At 38.5% G+C, this 27148-nt stretch overlaps 1 protein-coding gene across 4 annotated transcripts in view; it reads left to right on the top strand.

Moving 5' to 3' along the window:
* Positions 1-247: 247 nt before the first annotated feature.
* The window catches only part of slco4a1 (solute carrier organic anion transporter family, member 4A1), a 32873-nt gene continuing 5972 nt past the window's right edge, over positions 248-27148 (top strand). The window contains exons 1-10 of one of the 4 annotated variants that reach the window (XM_039603951.1): positions 8981-9060; positions 13118-13165; positions 14549-15614; positions 17234-17324; positions 18089-18210; positions 18368-18479; positions 20732-20886; positions 24444-24524; positions 24624-24714; positions 26413-26563. In XM_039603951.1, the coding sequence (XP_039459885.1) occupies positions 14783-15614; positions 17234-17324; positions 18089-18210; positions 18368-18479; positions 20732-20886; positions 24444-24524; positions 24624-24714; positions 26413-26563 (1635 nt within the window). In that variant the 5' untranslated portion in view covers positions 8981-9060; positions 13118-13165; positions 14549-14782. Of the gene's footprint in view, positions 350-8980; positions 9061-13117; positions 13166-14548; positions 15615-17233; positions 17325-18088; positions 18211-18367; positions 18480-20731; positions 20887-24443; positions 24715-26412; positions 26564-27148 lie in introns of those variants that run through there. The other 3 variants (XM_039603949.1, XM_039603948.1, XM_039603950.1) reach the window with 3 other exon arrangements.

Raw genomic sequence — 27148 nt, 5'->3', positions numbered from 1 at the left:
CAGACACAATTACAGCTGTAGAATATTTTATTCAGACTAGCACATTTAATACTAAAAGGAAGAAGACAAGAAATGAATAAACACGCATGCATACTCGTAATATATTCTTTTTTTTTTTTGCTCATTTATTAATTAATTAATTTGATTGTATTTCTTATGGCGGCACTAATCATCCTCCATACTAAAAGTGGCCACACCGCGATTAAATCCCGCTGCCTCCATAAAAGAGGAGCGCTAAGCAGCAGCATTGCAGACAGTGCACCACATCTGCAGCTAGTTTTTCTCCACACGAGACTGTAGACAGAAGATTATATGGGAAGAAGTGGACTAATAAGCGCTGCTTTACAAGGTAAGCGTGCTCATTTTCATACACCGGTGTTGACTCTATGGCGGGGACTGCCGCTCAGCATCAGTAGCAGTGATATCCCTGTAACCACATGTCCGAAGGTAAAATGATGGCCAGAAATGCATTTAGTTTGCAATCTACAACATGTTCATATAGCAGTACGCGAGTATTTCACACATTGTCTGTTTTGGGTTATTTTTTGAGCAATCTATAGACTAAAATGAACAAATGGCTTTTTAATCAGTCGCATTTGGTCTCATGAATCCTTAACATGCTCTGTCACTGAATTCCGCACTGTAGCATAGCCTACTGTAATATATAGATGCGCTTTCAATGTCCACAGAGCCAATAATTCAAAAGAAATCAGCAATTCATTCATGCAGATACATTTTTGTATTGTCACACATGAAAAATCATTCCCCTCACATATACTGTCGCTCCCACGTGTCTTTCATTTAATGAAAAATGCGCCGAATTGGCTGATTATTGCAAGACAAGGATCTTCCGGTGGGTTTGTTTGCCTTGGGTGCCTTTCTTAGAAGCATGTGTAGACAGTGTGAACTGCCATTTATAGTTCTGTGTATTCGCAGCCCACGCTTTGTTTCCTGTGAGGCTACAAGATCTGCTTTAGCCAGACATCCGAACGCACACGCACACGCACGCACACTCACACACACACGCACACACACACACACACACACACACACACACACATGCGGTACACGCGGAAAGAGTGCGTTTCACGAGCTAGTGTGATGCAGACATGCAAAGGTCCGTAGGGAGAATATATATTCAAGGCTTACTTAGGCAATCACAGCATAGAATTTCCATAAGTTTAAGTTACCATCTCAGTTGGACTTTTCATTTCATTTAAAGCCATTTATCCATGCATCTGTTAGTGTTGGCCAGGAAGGGATTGATATGATCAGCAGTGATTCTCAGGTAGGTTGTGACCTTTAAATGATCCCCTAAATGATCCCCACAATTAACCACATAGACCTTATTGGAAGCTGTCAGTCTGGTTGGTCAATAGACTGTTACTGACACACTGTCTCAAGAAGTGTGTAGCACATTATCTGTCATGTTCCTAGTACAGTCACCAGAGTCATTTCTTTTAATTTTGACTTGATAATGTGGTGATTCTAGGAATCAGCAGATAGATAAGAGCTAACAGCAATAACTTAGTAGAACTGTCAAAGTTTTAATGTGAGAAATTCCCTCTTGACCTTGTGATAATTAAAGTGCTACCTGCTTGTCATCAAGATGACAAAAGGTCCATCCACTGAGAAAGCCAATGATATATGTTAAAGATGTCTTGAAAACTAGTGTTTGCTTGTCTAACTTTCCAAATCTTGGAAAGGTTTTGTAGACAATTTCTTGAGTAACTTCACATTTAGTTGTTGGAAAAGAATTAAAACCCGATCTGCTGAGATTCTTGTAAAACATTGATTAGACTTTTCAAGGACCACCACTGATACAGGGCACAGCTTCAAGAAAAGAAAGAAGAGAAATCTCTTTTGGTATTTATAGGATTTCTTCATTGAGGAGTTATGATTTAGCGTTTCACATAACAGATTCACATTCTTTTTAAACATAATGAGACAGAAATAGTCCAATTTTTCAGTTTTTATTAAATGTTTTTGAGTAGTTGCTCACAGTGCAATTGCTAAAAAGTATAGCATTTAATTTAGTAACTTGCAGCAGCCTCCATCACACATCTTCTTTAGCTCTTTATAAGACTTCCGAAGTGACAAGGTTGAAATTTGGATCATTGCTTCAAAAAATGGTTTTCAGTTCATCAATATTTCTGTTTTGATTGAACAGCTCTCCTTAGGGTACACCACAGATTCTCAACTGGGTTAGGACGTGTTCTAGGTCACTGTATTTTCACTAAGGTCTTGAACTCCTGTCCTGACATGCTTTTGTAAAAATTCATGAAACTTTATAGAATTTATTCTTCCTGTGCAAAGTGTCAAGACCCTGAGGTAAAAAAATAATGCCAAAACACGATGCTCCCGCAACCAGAAATCACAGCTAAAATGAACTTTGGTTGTTGGTAATGATATATTACTATGTAGTAAGTTAGAGTTTGCTGAGACAGACACTTGATATAAAGACTAAACTAAAGTAAGCTTACTAAGTCTCTCCTTATTGGCCCAGTATACTATAAATAAGGAGTACAATGAACTGAATCATGTGTTTCTGGGTATCCAGTAGAGTCTTAGAATTAAAACATGGAGCTGAAAATGAGCATACTAGGTCACATAATATAATGGTTAAGAATATTTAGGAAAGCATATTCCCTAAAATATCAAGGCTTTTACTATAAGTGTCTTAATGCTGCAACATGAAGGTTTTTCTCTTCATTACAGGACAGCATATCTGTGATGTGGAATCCTTTTTCTGCATATTGCCTGGTTAATATCCAGCTGACAGAAAGAGTGTTATGAAGTCACTGGCACTGTGTGTAGGAAAGTATGAATGTGCTTTTATACACAGTTCCAGTATTAGATCACTTGTTGTCAAGTTAATAATCCTTGGCACATGCTTTAAGATGTTCCTCCTTTCAGTTTCACTTTGATAGTTGATCATAACACTGCACACTTCAGGGAGCATTTTTAGTTGAGTTTGGAGATTTGTATCACAGTACTCATTATTTTCTTGTGGACACTGTTGTGCACATTTTAAAACATTGCATTCTAGTTCCGATCTTATCAGAAGTCATAGTGTTCCTGTGTGTCTAGGCTTTGCTGACTTAGTTTCTGCCAAACCACAACAGACCTATAAGCACTTCTTATCAAAGCTTGCACCTTCTCTGCACGTCTGTTTTTTACACCTTAGCATAGGACTGTTCGATATAACGATATATATCGGGTGACGATATAAAAACGTCTATCGTTTCATTTTACGCTATCGTTTGTTTCGTGGTGTCGCAAAATAAACTGTTTACGGCAATATTTTTTCATTATTTTGATGGTCACTGTAGTGGCTATATTAATTTCCTAAAGTTCTCTCTTTCTCTTATATTTAATATAACCACACTACAGACGGACAAGCGCTTGTTTTTATGCGTTGTCGTTAGCAACAACGACGGTAACACCACCTCGTGTCCGCTTGTTTATTTTCCACATAAACCTTTCACAATAAAGCTCAAGATCCTGTTGAGACTTTTCAAAATAAACTGAATCACGTGAAAGATGCAGAGTATTTACGGATGAGAAGCAAAAAAGAGCCGTCAGGTGCTAAAAAATAAACCTTAGACTCAAACGTTAGAACAGGCTTTTCCCCGCAGCACGCGGCCCTTACAACCTATGTCTAAAAATGTATCGTTTCATGCATCAGTTAAAACACTTGACTCCAGGTATGCCACGCCCAGCTGGAAACACTTCACGCAAGTCGAGCTGCCCGACATTCAGAGAATTTACAGAAAACGTTACATTTTTGTGATTTATATCGTTATCGGACGATAGATGTCTTAATATCGGGATATGAGATTTTGTTCATATCGCACAGCCCTACCTTAGCACAACAGAAACAAGCTGTTCACTGATGCCTCATGTTAGTTATTTAATCTGTTAACACAGCTGTTTTATAGTGCAGTTTGAATGATGTACAATGTCAAGTCACAGAGTGTACCAAATGTGGAACATGGCATTTTGCTTAATAACACCACAGTGGTTTCACAGGGAGTTCAGCCTCTGTCCTGATGAGCGTGTTGCAGAACTAATGCAGCTTAATTTAACAAGATTGTCCGACCCAGTTCACAGAAACAGATGGGGCCAGATCAGGACCTTAATCCTAACCCCGTGATAAAATATCAAACTTTTGTTATTTTTGTTCTCCAAAGTGTTGGCTATTATGAGGCAAGAAAAGTAATTATTGTAACTAACACGTACATTTTTTTGCGTATGTATTTAAGCACTTTTTGCTTGTATTCCACACATATTGACAGAGCAAGTGTTCAGAGCTTGGGTTGGGGTCATCACAGATGATAGTTTAGACCTCAGAGGATTAATTACCATGTCTATTTCTGGCTCTTCTTGCCTCTCAGTGGTCTTACTTTTATCACACCCCCTTCACTGTATTTGCTTTCTAGTTTCTTTGAAAAAACTAATTATAATATAGATATTAGTATTAGTAGCATAGTATATGAATGTATTTGTCCAAAACAATAATCGTATCACAAAACTGCAGTTTTTAACTGATACATCCTAATAGGGCCTAGCATGTACACATCTACGTATGTAGAATGTAACATATGTACCAGTTAGTAGTTCATTGCTAGATCCACACTAAGCAGAACTAAGAAAGACAAAAAAGAAAAGAAAGAAAGAAAACCCATGAAAATGTTATAACTTTGAATTGAGAAGCAGGTAACTTCATAATGCTACCCACATTATTTCTTAACAGAAAATAATGAGTCAGTGGTAAACAGTAGTTTAGTACTGAGAAATGGTGTGAGAGAGAAATTCCTGGAAAAATGCCTGATTTATTGATATTTTCCCCAAATACATATTTCAAATGTGGCCTACAGGTAAACCATTTCAGAGTTTTTGATTGCACCACTGTTCTTCTACTGTTTCTTTATTTTATTTTCCTTTAACCTCCTAAGTCGTTTTTAGTGGTTGACTGACTGTCTTTCTGTTGGGGGTCCCATGGTTGCCAAGTGATTGGATAATTAAAGTTCTCTAATCTCCATTCTCTATCTGGCATATAAGTGCCTAAGAGTTGGTAATTAGGTTTATGTGTGGCATGTTTGTTTCTTTAGTTTTCTTTTCATCCTTTCTTGTGGTTCACAGTACAAATGCGGTACTTTCCCTCCTGTTCCCTCCATCGTTTCTTGAAAGGTTTAGCTAAGGTCAAAAGTCCAACTCCAAAGCAGTGCAGACATTTAAACAGGATTTGGTGGCAGCTTCTTAGTTGCCTTTTATACCCAGTATTGACTTTCTCTCCAGGTCACTTCTTCCAGTTGATTCACCACCAACAGGAGGCAGTAAGGTCACGTATGCTAGTATGACTGTGAGATCTGGGGCAGGAGGTTGACGCATGCATGATAACTGTGTGTGTCTATGTCTGCAGGCGGATGCTTTTTACATCAAACAAGCATGCCACAGTTGGCATTAATGAATGGATCAAATTTATGTTACAGCTAATATAAATATGTTGCTTACTGTGTTCCCCTTACAGTAATTAAATAGCTGAAGTGAAATAGAGGTGATTTTATCAGGTATGGGAAGTAAAGCTGTTAAAGGAGAATGCATTTATACAAGTCAGTTGTCAGAGAACCAATCAGAATCAGTGAAAACACAAATAAGGAAATGCTTCATTTACAAATGTGACTGTCACACAACACTAAGACGGAGATCTGGGCAAAATGGACGTGTATAGGTTTAAGAATGGTTGTGTAGTATATAAATATACATATCCTTCTTTTATGATAACTGTGACTTGGAATAAAATCTCGACTGCTGCTTTGCTGGATGTCATCAGGTTCCTATTTTCTCTGAAATATTACGATCAGCACTCTGTGTTCTGGTGTACTGCATGGACTTACTTCCCTCTAAATTTCCCCTAAATTTATTCAAACCATGCGTATATGGATGGAAATCAATAGAGGATAATTTGCATATCATGCAAATATTCTTCCACCTTCAGTTTAGGTAGAGGTAGAGCTGGTGTACCTGCACTTTTACTAGTTGTATATTTGTTCTCAATAATTGTAATCATAACCTGACTATGGAGTTAAAAAGGCGAGGAAGAGAAGGAGGCGAACAGGAGAGCAGACAGTAATGATGCTACTATTGGTGTTTTTGCTTTTGAAGTTGCAGCCAAGCAGAAGGGCATTATCAGGTCAGTGCTGTCCCATTGCATTAATTCCCCACAGTGACAGTGAGATTCCACAGAGTTAGATTACCCTGCCTACTGTAAAATGAGCAACTACTGTACCACTTACCGACTAGAAGATAAGAGTTTGCTGGGCTATTAACATATACACTAATTTTAGATGCATTCATTGCGGACATCTCAGTTAGGGGTGGGCGGTATAAATGGTATACGGTAGAAACTATATAAATTTGGCCAACGGTAGAGATTTTGACTGTACCGCTCTACCGCGATAGCGCATGTTGATGGTGTCATCAAGCTACGCCTGTTTTGGTCAAAAGCATCGCAGCGGCTGCAAACAACATCTGCTGTGTCCCAAAACGTAGGCTGCATCCTTCGGAGGACCCGGCCTTCACGGTCTATGTGGGCCGGGTCCTTCGAAGACCGAGAAGGCCGGAAGTGGGAGGCTGTGAAATGGGACGGTCTAGCCTTCAGATTTGCGTCACCGCTGTGTCGGTGGAGTTTAATAAACTCAGCCGTCTGCTCCTTGCTATCTAAAATATAACAGGACACTGCCGTAAATTCTCAACTGTCTCACACTTCTGTTTAATCAGTTTTCTGTTTGACGCTTATTCAGCTGTGTGAAAATCCCGGAGGAACCCGGGAATGGATTAATAAAGTTTTATTTAATCTAATAATCTAATAACTTTGATCTCAGCCAAACCAATTTGCTCCGGAACAAATAAAACACCGAACAAAGCCAAACAATTAAATTTTTAAGTTACCCGAGTGACTTATATATCACTCGTCTTTCGCTACCTGAGCAGCGAAAGACAGCGGGGTCTGAAAACAATGAAGCCGGGAGTCCACTGCTCTCGCCGGCTCGAGTGACCATTGAACCCCCCGGCTAGCTATCGAGCGGGTGGGTAACATACGTCTCCGAAAACGTCGGCGCACTTTTGCAAATATGCGATGTCTTGATAAACCAAGCAGATATTTGAAATTTACACAGCTACTTTCTTGCCTGAAAACGTGTTAAAAGTTTATTTTGTGACCCAGAAAGATTGATAAGAGTAATTTTAAAACTTAGTAGCGGCCGCCATTGTTGGAAACTGAAATTGGCTGGGCCGCGCTATGAATTCTGGGATATGGTGGGCCACGAAGGACACACCCGACCCATCCTTCAAATTCGGGGAAATGAAGGACGCATTTGAAGGAGTCGACGAATTGGGACAGCCTTTGTCGCCTGGCTGTGACGTAATCGGCCTTCAAATGCGGCCCCCTTTTATCGAGTGGAATAATCGATAAAAGGGTCCTAAATCTGGAGTTTAGGGCCCAGATTACTCCGCAAGGCTCCTGACTACGGCAGCCGTAATGCTCCGACAATCCATCAAGCGGTGCAGCTTCCAAGCTTGCCAAAGTCGTACGAAAACATTTTTGACAGATTTTTGAGCGCCGTGTACCACATAAAATCGGTGCGAGGCCAGTAAACATAACCAGAATTCATACATAAGGCACACTGTCGATTTTTGAGAAAATTAAAGGATTTTAAGTGCGCCTTATAGTGTGTAAAATACGTTATACAGAAGAAAAGAATATATCGCGATATTAAGGGTGCAACGATACACAAAATTCACAGTTCGGTTCGGTTCGATACTTTGGTGTCATGGTTCGATATTTTTTCGATACAAAAAAATGTTCATGCCTTTTTAATTTGTCAATTATTAATATTATAAATATATATTTTAACTCAAAAGTACAGTTTTTAAATTTAATGTTGCTGAAACAACAAAATAATTAAAAAAATAAATCTATCTGATCGAGAAATCACTCATCTTTGGAAAACAGAGTTTATTACAGAGAAATGGCTCTTTCCAAAATAAAAGCTATACTATACCCTTCTTCTGGGGTATAGTCTCAGCAGCATATTAAACATATCAGGTCCCCATAAGGAGAATCATGTGCTGACGGCTGTCTAAATGACGCGGGTAAAGTTTGGTACCGAACCAAAAGCACCGTATCGAACGGTTCAATATCGATACGAGTATTGTTGCACCCCTACGTGATATATACCGTTACCACACATGCTTCAAATTATACCGTGATATGGATTTTAGGCCATATCGCCCAGCCCTAATCTCAGTTGATTTTATAGACTCTGCAGTCTGTTTCATTTTCAGTGGAAATATTAAGACCAAAAACAATTATTTTAGGTTATAGAAAATGAGAAGTAGTGTCTGCTTTGAAAACACTAACACACAGCAGTCAAAAAACTTTCAGCCCAAAGTTTTACAACAGAACGTGCCTAACCAATAAATGACAGCAATAGCAATTACCTGAGGTCAGAGATCTGGCGCAAATGGGATTCTCCAGCAAGGCTTAGCTAGGCCCACATAGGGTGTGATAAGCGAAATCATCATTTAAAAGCTATGTTTTATATGTTATATTTCTAATATCTAATCTAATAAATAAACAAACTTCAAATAATTATCTATGCAATAATACAAAAATATGGTTAATGATTTTAAACATGTTAATGTGATAAATATCCCAAAAATATAAGAACTCATGAATGGGGGAAATCACTATATTCAATATATCAGTTTGAATTTAATCAGAATTACTATTTTCATGATACAATTTTCAAATCATTTAGTTTATAAAAGTTTGCAGTAAAAAGTATGTGTGCCTGTTAACAGTGTTAACATGTAACTCATGTAACTGAGTGGCAGTGACAATGAGCCAGCATGTCCAATAGCAGTGCCCCAGAATCAGATCACATGAATAGCATGCAGTAAGTTTCACTGTTCTCAGTTACACTTGTGCACCTCTACTATTCTGCCTGTACCAAACCAGTATATCTGCCGTGACGAGGTTGATATCACTTGCTGGTAAGTACCAAATATTTTACAAGGAAATAATTAACACACCAACAGTGTAAATACAACAATAAGAATGAGTTGTAAATAGCTTTTGATGCTTTCCAGTTACAAAGACAACTTTCTCTGTTTCCTGATTGCCAAAGCCCTTGTAGAACAGTCAACGATAAAATCTGACAAAACTAAACTTATGATTTTCTCAAACTCTGAAATCTGAATCACTGAATGTTTTATGTATTAGTAGAGTCCAGGGCTCTGAGAGGAGTAGTTATTAGCTCAACATAAGTGCTCACAATTTACAATTAATGTCTCACATTTAGCAACTGGTGAAAAAATTGTCTGTGCTTGATTGTGGTGATTGTGGTGATATGATTAATATGCTTACACATGTACGCTGGATTCTGTCTATCATGGAGCACTGAGATTTATTACAAATTTTAAAGATCTTACTCACTACGGTACATTGTATGCTCAGGTTGGATGATTTGCTTTGTTATGCTATAGACATAACTACTGTTATATTCTTATTTTTAAGGCTATTCTTGGTTTATGTCCATCTTATTTACTGGCTTCTTCCTCCTGAAATCAGCTGCAGAATCAACTAAAGTTTAAGGACCTGGTCTCAATTAGTGAATTTAAGATGATTTTAAATGACTTAGATACAGTTACTTCATGCTGTAAATGTTTTGCATTGATATTATTAACATTTATTAACATTTATTCTGGCATTAGTTAATTACTTTTACTAACCGTTTCTATATTTTATTTTTATTGCCTGTATTTTAGTGTACTTAGAGTTGTGTTTAGATTAACGTTAGTACCATCAATGGAGTTGCATAAAGCCTACTGGTTTATGCAACTTCATTATTGGTACTGCTGTCAGTCTTGGCCAGAATGGTATTGGGTACTGCCTGCAAGCATTTTGCACTCTGCTGTTATGTGCTAGATTGTCTCAGGAGCATCTTTGCAAGGCCTATACCTGGGGTCTTGCCTGGTGTCATAGACCCCAGCCTCTATTGATCCTGTGCTGCTATGATTAGTACCTCTGTGCTGTATTTCAGTTCAACTTTTTCCAGCCATTGGTAGGATTTCTCGATATCAGCCCCTTCCATCTGGGAGCAATGGACCTTTAAGATAGGAACTTGGCTAAGCTGGAACAAAACCAAGAATTCTTGGGTTGTTATCGCCCACAAAAGATGTATGTAACATTAGCCTGACACGCAAAAGTTCAACAAGGCCAAATGCACAATGCTGCTGTAGCTCAATTTGCTGTAACTCAATGCTTTTCCACTTCAAGATTCAAAGAGCAGTTCCTGGAATTACATCATCAGTGGGTTCAAACAGGGTTACTTATTCTCAAAGCTGACACAGTGAGTCTCACAGTTTGTTCTCTGCTTCCAGTTTTACTAGACCAACGACCTGCTTAAGTTTCTATTGTTTCTTTTGTAGTGAGATATTACAACAGTGCATACAAACACCGGTGGTGTTTCCGTGTGAGATTGACAGTTTAGGCTTCATCTAAGACTGTTATAATAACCACATGAGAGACTTCCTCTTGATACTTCAAAAGCCTTTGTGTATCACAGAGGAGGAAAGTCTTCCCATTCCAAAATAAATAAGTTTCTACTGTGAAGATAAAGGACCCATTAGGTAAGGCAGAGCTTGTTGGTTATTAATATTGCAGCTCCCCACTCTGATCTTGCTTTGAAAACAGAAATGAAAAGGCGTGATGGAGAATTGGATCGAAATTACACGAGAAAAAAAAAAACCCATTGAGAACTATTCCATTTCTGGCTTCAGACAAACAAACAGTGAGACAGGAAAGTGTTACCTCACTGTAAGTGCATTGTTAACAGTGTGGCCTGGTTCAACTTTCAAAACACTCCCACCTCTGGTCGTCTCATCATCACCTGATAGTGGCCCACCTCCTTGCCTCTCCTGATAGCTTTTAACCTCTTAACAACCATTGGATCGTGGGAATAGCACGTTGGGTTAGGCGTAAGGTTTGAATTAGATCAGGGCTGGGCAATTAATTTTCCTAAGTGGCCAAAAGCTGAACTCAGTTCTGCTCAATATTAATTTATTTCTGTTTATAAGCATATTGGTGCAGCCCTCCACAATGGTCCTAGTTTCTCATGTGGCCCCTTGGAAAAATGAATTGCCCACCCCAAGTTATATTAATGGATGGCCACCGTTTTTTATAGCATTTTCACAATTTGAAAAAAACCCAAATGTAAATAAATAAATAAATGAACAAAAACATGTACAGTCAAAATAAATGCATGCAAGTTCATACCCCTGTATTACAGAGGCATTGATCCTGAGGGATTAAGTGATAATTGGGGACATCCCCAATCTAAACCCTAATCCTAAACAGGACATTAATAAAAAAAACCAAAAAAAACCAATTAGTAACAAAAAACTTAAACACATCATTCTGATAGCTCAGTTCAACACTAATGATAATTTAGACATCAAAGTTAAAACTCACAATCTATAAACTCAAATTCTTCTGCTTATAAGGAATTCAGCTCCACCTCATTGGGGAAATAAGCCCTAGTTTCATTTAGACATAATAATGAATGAATAATGAATGTGTGTGAATGTTAGCTAGGAAGCACTGAAAAGCATAGAGGAAAGTGCTTGTGTGGTCTTTTATGTATAAAGTGCTTTGAGTGTTCCGGGAGAGTAGAAAAGTGCTATATAAGAATCAGTCCATTTACCATTTTACTAAAGGTTAAGATGTTTGGCCCGATACTAGTGTCCATATATGCTATATGGTATGTGTATGAGGTCCCATACTTGGTTTAGCCCTTTGCCCAGGCAGAGCAACCTGTTACCTGTGGGGTAGCCTACATCAGCATGTTCAGTCTCTTAATCCTCCATGTGCGCCAAACCGTTTGTTATTCAGTGCTTTTGCCCTACTTAAGTTAACTATTTTATTTACAACATCAACAGTGTGGTTAATTTTTAGCTCCGGTCATTTTATCTCATTTCAGTCCAAGCCTTTTCAAGCATGCGGACATAACACTCCTTGTCGTAGTGCCGTTCATTCAGCACTGTTCTACCATATACAAACAAGAGACTGGGCTGTGTTGAGGAAAGCTTTTGTCTAGAGGCAAAGAGAAAATGTCAAATGTCAATCCTTAAACACATCAACCTGCTCTCTACAAACTAATCGCACAGCTTTATCTCTGACTTCAGTAAATAAATACATAGAAGTCCATGTTTTGTTAAAAAGCACTACGTTCTGCATCAGCCTTTCTTTTTTTAATATCAACTAACATTTTCCAGGGGTAGCAAATTCACATCTCTCATAAACATTGGCTCCAGTGATTAAGTTATTAAAGTGATTTAATTTGTAATTTAAAAAAATAGCAGTTGGTTTAAAAATATAATCAACTAAGTTGTATTGTGATAAAATCCAAAAATGGTAAACCATTCTGTGATGGGGAGTTTATCAAAATGTTTCATGGCTGAAATAAGACAAATTGCCTGGTAGCAGGTGAGGCAGCGGAGCCCCTCTGCCTCTGATTCAGCATTCGTCGTCAGCTCCAATAGGTCTTAAAAACCTGGGTCTCTCCACCATTTAGTCTTAGAACTGAAGAAGCTTCTTGGACAACAAGTGAACCGTCTTCAAGAAACTTAAACAAGTCCAGTCACTTTTCTAATCTCCTAAGATTACCATGATCTGAATGACTAAGAACCTACATAGACATAAAGCGAATAATAGCTTTGTGCACTTGTTAAAAAGCACAAAAACTTGTTAACCAACATTCAAATATTATCCAGATTTGAAATTACTGTTTCTATATTTCTCCTTGCTTACAATTTTGTAATTCAAAGGTGGACTATGTGGGCTGGTGACACTTCCCTCCCTTCCTCCCTGCAGGCTGCAGGACTCCACTGATTGGGGTGTTGTTGTGTGGGAATTTGCTGATGTAGTCCTTCAGTTATAAGAGGCTTTGAGAAATGGGCTTAGGACTTAGCATGGATATACCTCTCTGTAACTGTTCATCTTTATTTGCCGCTCTCATATCATCTCTATCTAATGTTTTCATTTTTCCAGATTAACAACTGTTAGCAGACCTGTTGGCTGTTATATGAAGGAATAGAGGTAGGAGGCTAAATATATTCTATTTATAATTTTATTTATTTTATATTTTAACTGCTTTATGTGTGATACGTTGTAACTATTATAAAGATTAAAAAGTGTTGTGGGGTTTTTTTTGTTTTTTTAAAGATTTTTAGCAAGTATTTTAGAGATTTTTACACTATTGGCATAGAGGGAAGTGTTCTCTTTTACATTTTTTGCACAGTTACATAATTGTATGTGGAAGTTTATGAACAAGTTGTTTTTGAACATTGCAACTATTTTGAGTGTCCTTTTATTGTTGAATCAAATTTAGATGTAAAGAGTTCTCTTTCTATAAATCTTTTCACAACTTGAACAAAATGGCTTTTCACCATTCACTTTTTACCTGGTGTTACGTTTTACAATCCACAAAAGTGACAAGATAATGACAACTCAGAAAGGTGGAGTAAACTTGTTGATGTGCTACTAAACCAACTTTCAGAGGTTAGCATCATCGGTTCACACTCAGAAGCTATTCCTGCATTCAGTTAATCTCAGTGTTCAGATGTTTCTAAGCTCCCACTCCAAAACGTATGATGGGTAAATGTTGGAGTATTGCATGTATTTAATATGTTGACCGAACTGTTTTATTGCATGGCGCCTTTTTTTATTTCTCAATAAATCTCTTCTGTTTTGTTAATGCATCCAATTAAGCTCTATCACTGTCACTGTCAAATATGCAGCCTTACTGACCCCCTGAAGGTCAGTAAGGCTTTTGTGTCGTGAGAAGTGGAAGACATTGAGCTTCCACTTCAAAATGAAAGAAAACAATATAAATAAATATATTACATCAGTTATAACAAGCTTTCAGATTGTAATAATGGATCAAATACACACTTGTGTTGTTGTGTTGTGTATTGTACTTTGGATCTGTAATATTTTTACTGGTGGAGCTTGTTGTTATGCAACAAATAGACCTGCGCAGTGTTTTCATGATGGTGATTATGAAAGCTCTATTTGTGATTACTAGAGCAAAGTAAGAATGCTTATGGTTCATTAGCAGTGTGCACTTTGAGGTTTTATTGGTTCCCTGTATGTGTGTAAGACTGTGAGATTGGGTGCAATGTTTGATAATAATGCCTCAGTCGACTCACAGTTAGAGCAGTTTTGTACCAGCATGATGTTAAAAGGCAAAACTGTTCTTTAAACAACACAGTGGTGATGTCAGGAATCATTTAATGCCCATGGAGAGATGTGTATGTATTTGATTTTTATACAATTGGTAAAATATGAAGCATTAGTCAAGATCACAGTATCTGTGGCCTGTCCATCAAAATTCTAACGATGACTTCTTTATGTGTTAAATCTTTACAAAAGTGGTTGTTTCTTTATTTGATGTATTTCATGTTTCTTTTCTCTCCTCAGGATGCTATGTGCAAATAAAAAGGAGCACACGAAGAGCAGTGGACACATGAGGTGCAAACTACAAAGCAAGAGTAGATAGTTTCCAAGAAGAACCTGGCAGAGTCCTTACCACAATATCTTCTTGACCCTTTGTTACTTCAAATTTCCTTTTTTGGTTGAGGTAACAGATTGATTTATCACCTGAGTTCATAGAATCCACTTCACAGGATCCTCACAGTGCCCCTCAGAGGGGCGATGCCCGTCTTGCTAAATGCCGACGCCTCTTTTAGCTCCAAACAGGAGCTCCTGGACCTGCAGGATTGTCCTCTCAGCAGGGGGCCCTCTTTGGACACCGCTAGTCCTGTGGATTCCCAGACAGGCAGCCCCATAGGCTGTGCTCCCAGAAACCCTGAGAGTCCCATAACTAATGAGCCACTCATTTTTACCAGGGCGTCGACACTCCCTGGGCCAATATATGGGGGGGAAATAAGACCTAATGCAGAGATTGGGCTAAAGTTAATCAATACTAACACAGATCAGCTGTGCGGCTGGGGAGCTCTGACCCCCAAAAGCATCCAAGTTTTCAACACTCCTCGGTGGGTGTTGTTCTTCCTTTGTGTGGCCTCTTTCCTCCAGGGGATGATAATAAATGGCTTCATTAACACGGTGATCACCTCAATCGAGCGACGCTTTGATCTGCGCAGCTACCAGGCTGGCCTCATCGCCAGTTCCTATGACATTGCTGCATGTGTCTGCCTGGCCTTCGTCAGTTATTTCGGCGGTACAGGTCACAAGCCCCGTTGGCTGGGATGGGGAGTACTTATAATGGCACTGGGTTCTCTGATGTTTGCCTTGCCTCACTTTACTACACCTCCCTACCAGGTCAGTTTACCCGAGCAAACAGGAATGTGCTCTGCTAACCGTACCAGCCCGTGCCAGAACAAAGAGGCAGGAGGACTGTCCAGCTATCGCTTTGTGTTCATGCTTGGTCAGTTTCTGCATGGTATGGGTGCTACGCCTCTCTACACATTAGGGGTCACATACCTGGATGAGAATGTCAACTCCAACTATGCGCCAGTTTATATAGGTGAGTCCTACTAGTACCAGTCACCAGAAATAGCAGCAAGCTGACTGTTCTTCTTTATCTGTTTCCTTTTTTGAGGTGGTTACTTAATATAACCCTGTTCATTTATTTGTGATTGACTATAATTTATGCCAAAATATGTATATATTGTTAATACAGTCTCATCTCTCTCATCCCATGCCAACTATTTGGCATTATAGCCCCAAAGTACAATATGTAATTCTAAATCTTTAACAAGACAGTCAAGATTTCTGTAATCAATATTTGTCCACAATTAGAACCATTTTGAACAATTTTTGAAAGAACCTAAAAAAAGGAAATGGGATTAGGATTTAGTAGTGTTCCAAACTTTCTAATGAAAGGCTGGTCAGTGGGGGGTACATTTGCTAATTTAGCATTCTGATGAGTTTTAAATAACTGTATGGCAGTATAAAGTAGAAATCTATGAAAAATGCCAAAATGACTGCCAAGACTTAATTCTAGGTCATTTTAGAAATATAGGACTGAAACTGTGATAATAAATTTATTATTTAATAGATATATGAAACCATCAAAATTAGAAAATTCATCAAATATCAAACCACTCCTCTTATTGAAAAATTATTTGAATAATTTATTAGTTTATTAACTGATTGGTTTTGATTTTCTTTTGTTCATAAATGAATCAACTGGATTATACATCAAATCTCAAAGATATATGTTCCACCTGTTGTGCAGCTCTATGTTGATCTTCCATCACCTTGACTAATGAATCTTTGTTAAATTCCCCCATTGTACAGTTTTGTATTGTCTGCTGAACAGATTCAACTTTTGGAGTGATACTTGAATCTTTTTTTTAGATCAAGGTTTGTCATAGTTGTGCTCATTCATGTGTTGCTCAGCTCATTTTGTCAGCTGGACAGTGATTACTCTCTTTGAAGATTAATTATTTTAACACAGCTTTGATTACACAGAATAATGAGAATGCATATGCAAACAGCAGGCACTGAACACAATCCCAGCTGCATCTGCATCTTTTAGCAATAATTCTTTTGCAGGTGCAGGGTCAAATATATCTGTTGTTTACCTCAATGTAAATGTAGACTTTTGTTTGAGCATTACATGCTAATGCAGGTGCATGAACAGACATATATCTGACTGTTACAGCATGACTTCTTTCACCAGCTGTCTACCTTCTCTTATCACTCTCTGTCCCTCTTCTACAGAATAATTTAATTACCAGCAACCATCCAGTATAATCTCTATTAAGAAGGAACTGGATATAGATAAAAGGGCTTGTTTGGTAAAAGCAGCTAATGTGCCTCAAATGTACATACTGAGCACTGTCATTGCCTGATGCCATCTAGTGCCAGTCCTGTAAATCTGACCCTCTAGGCTCCTGTCATGACCCCTTTTCAGCATTTAGTTATCATTCTATTTCAAATAACAGCAGAGCACATTGCTTTTATGAAAACACACAAACACAACAGGAAACTTTCTAGATGCAGAGCCCATATAAAGAACAATGGCCCTTTTAACCTGTAGGACAGGAAGAGGTAAGTAGGAAACAGGAGGTAGATGCTGGAGTCATTGTACTGACACACCCTTGCTCTGTGTCTATGGTCTTTCCCCCCTCCCCTTAGGGATCTTCTACACAGCAGCCATTGTGGGTCCAGCAGCCGGTTACCTGCTGGGAGGTTACTTCCTCAACATGTACACTGAGATCTATCTAATGTGAGTCTGCTTTGGTTGGTACCATGGACAAGGATAACTGACTCAAAAAGAAATGAGATCAGTATAATAGAATAGAACTGAGTCAGGGCACTGCTATGGCTTACCTCACATACCAAAAGCCTGCAAGGGCCTGGGTTCTAGTCTGCAGGGCAAGAACCCAGGAGGGAGAGTGTCCCTTATCCTCTCACCTGTTTACCTTAATGTCATTTCCAATACATAAATAAAGGGTAAAATGGCACTGTAGAATTAAAAAAAATACACAATAGAACAAAACTGTCTTATTTTCAAGATGCTTTAGAGATCTGCCTCTTTAAAGGTCAAGTGGTTCATTCCTGCCTGTGGCTATCTCTCGTAGAACTCCTCCAACTAATGCACAAGTGCGCACTGCAAAAGTTGTCCACCTTTATTGCAGATCGTCTACAGAGAAAATAAGAAATGTTTTACAGTTTGATAAGAGAGGCACCTCAATGTCAACCATATGTATTTCATTTGTGTTATATACTGGGAAATTTATGTTTAGCTATTTGTATATATAACAGCTATTTTGTTATATTTTGTAACTTTGTAATATATTGTATTATTTAATTTAGCTTAGTCACCTACTGTTCTTACTGTCTTGGAGCAACTGTGGTATGGTCACAGTTGCTCCAAGACAGTAAGAACTGTCTTGGAGTCATAATCCCTGAGCAAATCTCAGGGATTATGACAGTATTCTGATTCTGATTCTAAACATTTGTTTAATCATATATGCATTGTTGTTCCAGGCCTGAGATGACGCCAGAGAACCCTCACTGGGTCGGGGCTTGGTGGATTGGCTTTTTAGCAGGAGGAGCAGCCGCTCTGCTGATAGCATTCCCCATCCTGGGCTACCCACGCCAACTACCAGGTGCCAACAAAGGCCATGCCCAGTGTTCTTTAAAACAGACAGGGCATTAAAAAACATTTTAATAACACTGACTAATACATTAGGTGGTACTCTGGTACGTAAAATACCATATGTTTTCTAAACAGCCTCATTCTTACTTTTCTTTGTCTTCCTGCAGGCTCTCAGGAGTATGTGGCCATGCGTGTGTCTGAGGCCCACCAGCTTAAGGATGGAAGCCACACCACTGCCTCAGACCCTCAGTTTGGCAAATCAGTTAAAGACATGCCAAGGTATTTCTTTGCACAGTTTGCTTTATTGTTTTGTGTTTTTTATCTTTTATGTTGAGCACATTGAGTTTATGTGTAATGACATATGCTGTATAAATAATTGCCATTGCCATGTTTCATGCTGGTGAATCTGCTGTATGCATATTACTGGATTTCACTGGTGCATTTGATGCACTGAACTCCAAGATTTTACTTGCCTCATAATCTGGAGTAATGTATTGGTATTTTAAAGTACTACCCTGGGCTGGTACTTTTCCATCACTATTGGTAACTACTCTTCCAATACTGCCTCACTGACCCTGTGACATGCTATACCTCTGGGTCCACTTCTGCATTATGGCTTCCCACTTTTACACTGATGATGCCCAAATATACTAACCGCTTAAACTGTACACCAATTCCTCTGTCAGTTCCTTAACCTGTTGTATACTGTGTGGTTGACACTGAAATCTGCCATTACATTTAGCTTTAATGTTTTCAGAAATCTTTTTTTTTTTTAAATAAATAACAACTGTTCAGGACTAAATACTTCTACCAAGGCTAAAACCTCTGTCCTCACAGTGCTGTGATTAAGCAGCAGGATCCTGAAGGATATCTGTATCTTGATTAGTTTGTGACAGTGTCTAATTTTTCACAACCCTTAGGAATACTTTCAGTTAGGAATACACTGATCAACACTAAAGTTAGCCATTTCTAAGCCAACTGGTACAGAAAAAAGAATATTGCAAATACATCCATAACCTCTAGCTTAATCTTCCTGATAAACAAACTAATCCCTTCTGGAAATGGTAGTTCTAGATGGCTAATAGTAATAATGGCTAATAATAACTAATAACTAGACTGTTAAAAGGATTAATGTAAAATCTGTTTTGTTGCTGCAAGGAGCCTCCACTTTTCTCTGATGTGTACTACTGTTTGCATCTCCTTGTTTCTTTACATGAAAATTGGCTAGTTAGCTTAACAAAAGAACCATATGTTAGATGAATCAGAAACATAATTATTTCTTTAGAGAATACAGATGAATTGGTTTAATTTTTAGTCCGTTACATGCAGCAATTATTACTTTTAATGAGGCCTGCAGTGCTTTTAACCTAAACTCTAATGTTGCTGGTCTGGGACACAGTCATCTTGAACCACATGTGGGCTCTCTTACCATTAGTGCTGGTTTTACTGCTGTTTCTCATTGGCATTATGTAGCTCAGGTTTATTAGTGTGCGGTATGCAAGGATTATTTCACCATGTAAATTCCCTTCTAAAAAGTCACAGAAAACCTTAATGTTAATAAGTTTACTGTCATCCTAAAGCAACGACAGGCAGCTCTGAATGCAGAACAGTACAAATATTACCTTTTAGTAATATCTGGAAATCGGCCATAAAGCTAGTGAAACATCTCTTTATATCTAGTTGAATTCAGTTGACTAAATCCACAGACCAGTGACTATGGAAATTGCAGCACAGGTCAGCTGATCACAGTCTGCACACCCTTTTGTCAGTGCCACCGTTTCACTATTGCTGCTATCCTTCAGTCACAAATCCACCCTGATACTCATCTCCACCTACTCCACACTGCTTGCACTTTCCTTTTCACTTCTCTTTTCCACTGCTGGTTGCTTTGGTTGGTTGACCCCAGACATTTAAAATTCATCTATGTACTTCTGCTCACTGCTATTCATTGATCATCATCAGCATTACTATAGTTCTGCACATCACCAGCTCTGCACATTGTTCCTGAAAACAGGTACTCGCCCACTTCTTCTTCACTTTTCAGGCATCCTCTCACTCTCCAGGATTGCATTAAACAATCTGATTAAAAATTCCACTGCTTTCTCTCCTTCATATCTGCATACCTCCACGGGTATGTCATCTGTATCAACTGCCTTTCCACTCTTCATCCTCTTCATAGCTGCCCTCACTTCCTCTTTACTAATCCCGGGCGGTGAATGCTTATCATCAATCAGTCTTCCTCGACAACAAGCAGCACAACATGACCAGCACAAATGAGTGACAGTTTGACTATGAGCTTACTGTGATCTCATCTATTACTCTGTCTCTGTGGAGATTACAGAGAGTTACATGATACGTTATGTAACATGATTATATGTCTTTGGATTTATCTGCTCTATATTAAGAACATCTTGAGATTAGAGCAGGGTGCATTAATGAAAAAGGAAGCTCAGGTTTATTCAGTCACAGTGGTTGCACACATCACTGCCCCCTGACTCTCACCCCCTCTCTCTCTTACTGTGTATTTCCAGATCTGTGCTGCTTCTCTTAAAAAACCCCACCTTCCTGTTCCTGTGTTTGGCTGGGGCTACTGAGGCCACCCTCATTGCTGGCATGTCCACTTTTGGTCCAAAATTCTTGGAATCACAGTTCAGTCTCAGTGCATCAGAGGCTGCCACATGGTTTGGTGAGTGACAAGTAAAGAGGCTCATCACATAGGCAACTTTTGCTATGCATTTGACTAATTTTATTACTTTATTTTATAAATTTACCTCAGAAAATGAGATCTTCACAACAGCTTGTGAAATAACACTGATCTAAAAAAGAGGATCTATTTTTTGTGAAATTTGAAGGTTTAGGTGCTTTTGTTCAATCATATACTCTTTCCTTAGTACCTCTCATTTGTTCCCAGCAAAAACAGCTAGTAACACTAGATAATGATAGTCTAGAAGATCAGCAAATGCAGCACAACCTCTACATGAATACAAAAAAATCCAAAATATCATATAGGTCAGATAGTAGTTTTTGCTAGTAACAATGTTAAAGAGCAACGAGGAACAAGACTATTTTATTGAATGCAATATGCTGGGCTAAAAAGCAATTTGACTATAAACTACTGTCACCTGCTGTAGAATATGTAAATCATGGAGGGATCGTTTGGTTTTGGCGATCAAATCCAATCTTACCTCTGGAAAATGTTAGCTAACACTAGCGCCTCTGTTGAAACTATAACTGCAAGTTTCTCACAAAGTAAAATACTGTATTTAGTATCCAAGGCCAGCTATTAATTCTAGAGTTAATCTCATAATTTAATAAGCCATTTGTAATTACTTTGAGTATCATTGTTCGCAAATTCATATCTGTATATAAAAGCTGCATATTTTTCATTTTACTTTTAAATTACTGCACTATGTGAATAAGAATATTAATCAGATAATATAAAATGGTATTGATACTGTAGTAAGGTGTATGATTCACGAGTAAAAATGTATAACACTTACTGTCTATAGTAACCAAACGGCAATATATGGGAGTTAGCCAACTAGTTATAAGTTACCTAGTAAACCTGTGTCAGCATTGGTAGCTTTCAAACATTCAAGTCAACTGTATTGTCAGGGTTTAAAGTAGGTCAGAATGATCCAGAAGGGCATTCCAGCATCATTTTTAATTGCCAGGTAATTACAAATACAACTATCCAAATGTCACCAAACACATAAATTGTTTTTGTGCAGTTTGTCACAAAATGTGACTTGAAGGTAACTTTATAGTTTTTGTATCTCCCAGGTAGAAATAAAAATGTTTTCCTGAAAGGTCACACTCACCAAATTGAAGTATATGATTTTGTGTTATTCAAAGTAGAGATGGACCGATCCGATATTACGTATCGGTATCGGTCCGATACTGACGTAAATTACTGGATCGGATATCGGTGAGAAATTAAAAATGTAATCCGATACATTAAATATAAAAAAAAAACACCTCACAAAACTTGCGACACGGCGTAACTCGGCTCATAACCGTAGCACGTCGGAGCAGTGTGCATCACGTGATAGAGCGGCTGTGTGTATTTGTAGCCTCGCTACCAAACCAGCATTTCATCTCTGAGGAAGTTATCCCAGAGAGAAGTAAAGCAAGTGTGTAAGTTCATCTCTGAATGTTTGTAAAGCGTTCCCATGTTAAGCTTAACAACCGATATATGGAGCGACTGCCTCTCGCTCTCTCTCTCCCTCACCTTCCTGCGGCTACTTCAATCGTGAAACTGCTTAATGATCAGCTGATCGGCTTTTCTGTCGCGAGTCCCTCTCTCTTCTTTGTTTTTGGCCCACTTTGCACCAGAAAGAGGAAACCAGCGGCTGAACAACAGCAGCACCTTTAACCTTGATAAGCTGTTGTTAGAATTTATTTAATATTACTTTCTACACCAGGATCCTTTTCTACGTAGCTGACGGCTGGTAACTGTGCAGGGGCGGATCTAGCAAAGTGTAGCCAGGGGGGCCGATAGGGCATTAACAGGGAAAAGGGGGCACAAAGACATACTTTTCTTTCTTATTCTCATTTAAAATGTCTAGCTTTTAATAAATAATTATCTGAATCTTACACCCAAAGTTTTAATCTGATGTAAAATGTATAGAAGTCCATTACTGTATATAGTAACTGTTAAGTCTAATATACCCTAGTAAGCTATAGTACTTTTCCTTTGGGAAGATACCATCTGTGCAGTCTGCAATTCTGTTGAAGAAAGATGTTGAATCTATTTAATTATTCTTGAAAAATAATTTAATTCTGTGCATTTTTTTTCACCCTGCATCAAATTAAAGTTGATTACATCGATTAAGCATCATGACGTGGAGGGTGGGGGGTGGTTCCCTATTTTTTTTTGCTGGGAGTTTGCAACCCTATTAGTTAGGTTGCTTAATATTTCTGCTAAGTACTCTTTAAAATACCAGAATAGGGAGGATGGAGTAGGTTTAAGTTTATTAGATTGATCAGTGTTGCTGAACTATAAAATATTTTGGGTGCAGTGTATTTTTTACGTACAGGTATAACAGAATAGCTTTAGTGTTGTTGTTTATTTAAACTTGAGTATGAACTTATACAAAATGCAGCAAGATATTAAAAAAACAGTTTTATTGATTAAAAAACGCACTATATCGGATTCATATCGGTATCGGCAGATATCCAAATTTATGATATCGGTATCGGTATCGGACATAAAAAAGTGGTATCGTGCCATCTCTAATTCAAAGGTGCATGAAAATACCAGAAAAACTAATGAGGCTAGACTGATTACTGTCAAAGTTTACAGTGATGCACTGTGTTGGACTGGTTTCATCTAGGTTGTTGTCGCTGGCTGACATCAAGGTTAGAAGACATCAATTTCTGTTTAAGGTGATGATGCTGATTTGATTCACTTACCATTTCTACCTTTTAGTAATATCTGGAAATCGGCCATAAAGCTAGTGAAACATCTCTTTATATCTAGTTGAATTCAGTTGACTAAATCCACAGACCAGTGACTATGGAAATTGCAGCACAGGTCAGCTGATCACAGTCTGCACACCCTTTTGTCAGTGCCACCGTTTCACTATTGCTGCTATCCTTCAGTCACAAATCCACCCTGATACTCATCTCCACCTACTCCACACTGCTTGCACTTTCCTTTTCACTTCTCTTTTCCACTGCTGGTTGCTTTGGTTGGTTGACCCCAGACATTTAAAATTCATCTATGTACTTCTGCTCACTGCTATTCATTGATCATCATCAGCATTACTATAGTTCTGCACATCACCAGCTCTGCACATTGTTCCTGAAAACAGGTACTCGCCCACTTCTTCTTCACTTTTCAGGCATCCTCTCACTCTCCAGGATTGCATTAAACAATCTGATTAAAAATTCCACTGCTTTCTCTCCTTCATATCTGCATACCTCCACGGGTATGTCATCTGTATCAACTGCCTTTCCACTCTTCATCCTCTTCATAGCTGCCCTCACTTCCTCTTTACTAATCCCGGGTGGTGAATGCTTATCATCAATCAGTCTTCCTCGACAACAAGCAGCACAACATGACCAAATTTCTCTCTGCTACCCCAAAAAACTACAGATGACATAAATATTACATGGTTCATGGTTTGGGATAGATTTATGTCTCTTTAAGTCCGGATGTCTTGCTCCTCTGTTGGACCGATGGGAATCTTTCATATATCAACAAATTGATCCGTTATGCTTTTATTCCTTTTGTCTCAGGATATATGGTGGTACCAGCAGGAGGTGGGGGCACCTTCTTGGGTGGCTACATTGTAAAGAAGTTGAACCTGCGGTGTCGAGGTATCATCCGCTTCTGCATGATGTGTGCTATGGTCAGTCTGCTCGCCATCTTCATCTTTGTCATCCACTGCCCCAATGTGCCCATGGCTGGTGTCACAGTGCCTTACCAGTCTGGTCTGAAGACTAAACAGCAGCTGGACCTGTACAAAAACTTGAATGACAGCCCAAGTAAACTGTACCTCAGAAACAGGTAGGCTGTGTATGGAACTCGTTATTTTAGTTATGATTTAATTTAGTTAAATTGGTTCTGACTGTTGTTAGTTTTACTCTACAAGAGGTTAATGTGCCTGCCTGTCAGATCTGACCAGGTAAGTTTTACATTCACCTCACAGTCTCTGTGCTAGGTAATGTTTTCTCTGAAGTTCCTCGCTGGTGGTTCCTCTTTACTGCTGCCATGTGAACACAAGTCAGCCCATACCAAATTAATTATTTGGCCAGAAATTACTTTGGACTTGAAGTCACACTTGAAGTATCGGTGCACTGTGGTAAATTGCGTTCACTGTCATGGTATGGCTTCAGATGAGAAGAAGAGTTTTATATCAGTGTAAATGTAAACAAGGTCTTTGTCTGTGTTGAGCTGCAGGGCAGTGGAATAAGGCAGCTACCCAGATTTAAGGAGGAAACAAACAATGCTACCTTAAAATAAAAGGCTGTTATATAGTATTACTGCTTTTATTAAATATTAACAAAAGCATTTAATATAATATTAAATGTTACGATAAATCTATAAAACTCCCTCCTCTCACCCCTAACCAGTGATGACAGATGGTTGCCCCTGATGGAGGTTTCTTCCTGTTAAAAGGCAGTTTTTCCTTCCTGCTTAGTCGAGTGCTTGCTCGTAGGGCGTTGCCTGATGGGGTTTCCTCTCTTTTTTTGCAGGGATTCACCTTCCTTGAGGCAACTGCTGCTATGATTTGCAACTATATAAATAAAATTGAATTGAAATTGAATTAAATAGAAATCTAATCGTATTGTATTTGGATATCTTCTACCACAATGTTTCTCAGTGCCATACCATCCAGCCATACCAGAGATTATTTTAGATGTTCTTGCTGCCTACTCACCCAGTGAAGTTACCTTTGCAAATCATTGGGACATTGTCCACAGAAATTCTGATAGGCCTTTAAAAAAATCCAATTCCAACCATTATAATCACTGATCTGAATGAGAGGGATGTCAGGCAGATACGTTAGAATGATTATCTTCTTAGTCCCTTGATTGCTAAGACTTAGGAGAACAGTTTAATCAAAACTAAAATTACATTTTCTGATTGCAAAGCATTCTTAGGTTAAGGTTAACGCCAATGATGACTCTGAACTCATTCGGTTAATTAGATTGGGGATTTGTGCTTTATCACTTATGATGTACTGTACTCTGCAGATGGACACAAGGCCAAAACTAATGTACCCTGAGCATGTGTGCAGCTTTGGTACATGTAGAAACGCTAGTTGTAGCAGTTTGTAACAGTTTCTTTTTACTTAATCTCCACAACCCATTTATTAATGGGCACATTGCTCTTTGCCTGTAAGCGAACTTTCTTCTCACTGGCCTTTACAAACAGAATGTTTGATCAGCAGATTGGTGGTCTTCTGTGCTTGCAGACTGTATGTATGACATCCTCTTACATAGAACAAAAAGTAGAACAACAATCTGAAACAAAGAGTTTAGAAAATGTTTAGACTTTGTGGCTTGCTCTTTTGGCTCAGTGTAAGGAAAAACTTTGTAATTTAACTTGCTTTGTTTATTGTGAGCATCAATCACTGGAACAGTAATCAGTGGTCCATTCTAATACTGAGCTCTAGTGATGTGTCCTCATCAGTTCTATCCCGCTTTCCCCTCACTTGTTTCCTCTCATTTCTGTCCTTCTTTCTCTCCCTCCTAACTGCAGCTCTTCCTTAGAGGTGGGCTGTAATGCAGGCTGTAGTTGTGTCAGAGAGCTCTACAACCCTGTGTGTGGGGCAGACGGTGTGATGTATTATTCCCCTTGCCATGCTGGCTGCACCTCCATTAACCACACCCAACTCTCAACTGGCAAACAGGTATCGCTCACACTCTGCTCACAGGGGAAATTACACCTTATTTTTTAGACAGATTGGGAAATAGCAGAAAGCCTGAGCATATACAGGGTATGGCTTTGTGATACACACATGTCTCTGATAAGCTAAAATCTTTTCTTTTGCAGAAATGATGCAATCTGACTGTTTTGAAATATTGAGTTATTTTACAATTATTTCAAACTCAGGAGCAGAAAAAAGCACGATCCTCTGTGGCTCACTTTCATTTATACATTTTAGAATAAAAGCTGAATTTTGCAGCAGAGCCACTTACTGGAGTGCAAAAAGTGCATTTTATTGACAGATGCAAAAAAATGATTGTTTTGCATATACAAAATTATGTACAATGTTTGGGATTATATCATATCTTAGAAGAGACTTAAAAGAGAATAACTGCATACTGATTACATGGGTAGATACAAGATTTGATATACTTCATTATATATTATGAATGATTAGTCTGATTTTTATGATGAAAATTCTCTGCTGTCTTGTCAAATCCACTGGTGTCCCAGAGATATGCACAAGATGCTCCTTAGTGTTCCTGTGATGCAACAGTTAAAAGGGTTC

Source organism: Oreochromis aureus, linkage group 20 (genome assembly GCF_013358895.1).
Source record: "Oreochromis aureus strain Israel breed Guangdong linkage group 20, ZZ_aureus, whole genome shotgun sequence".
Lineage (NCBI taxonomy): Eukaryota > Metazoa > Chordata > Actinopteri > Cichliformes > Cichlidae > Oreochromis > Oreochromis aureus.
The sequence above is the reverse complement of the archived record's forward strand: the minus strand, read 5'-3'. Positions and strand labels throughout refer to the sequence as shown.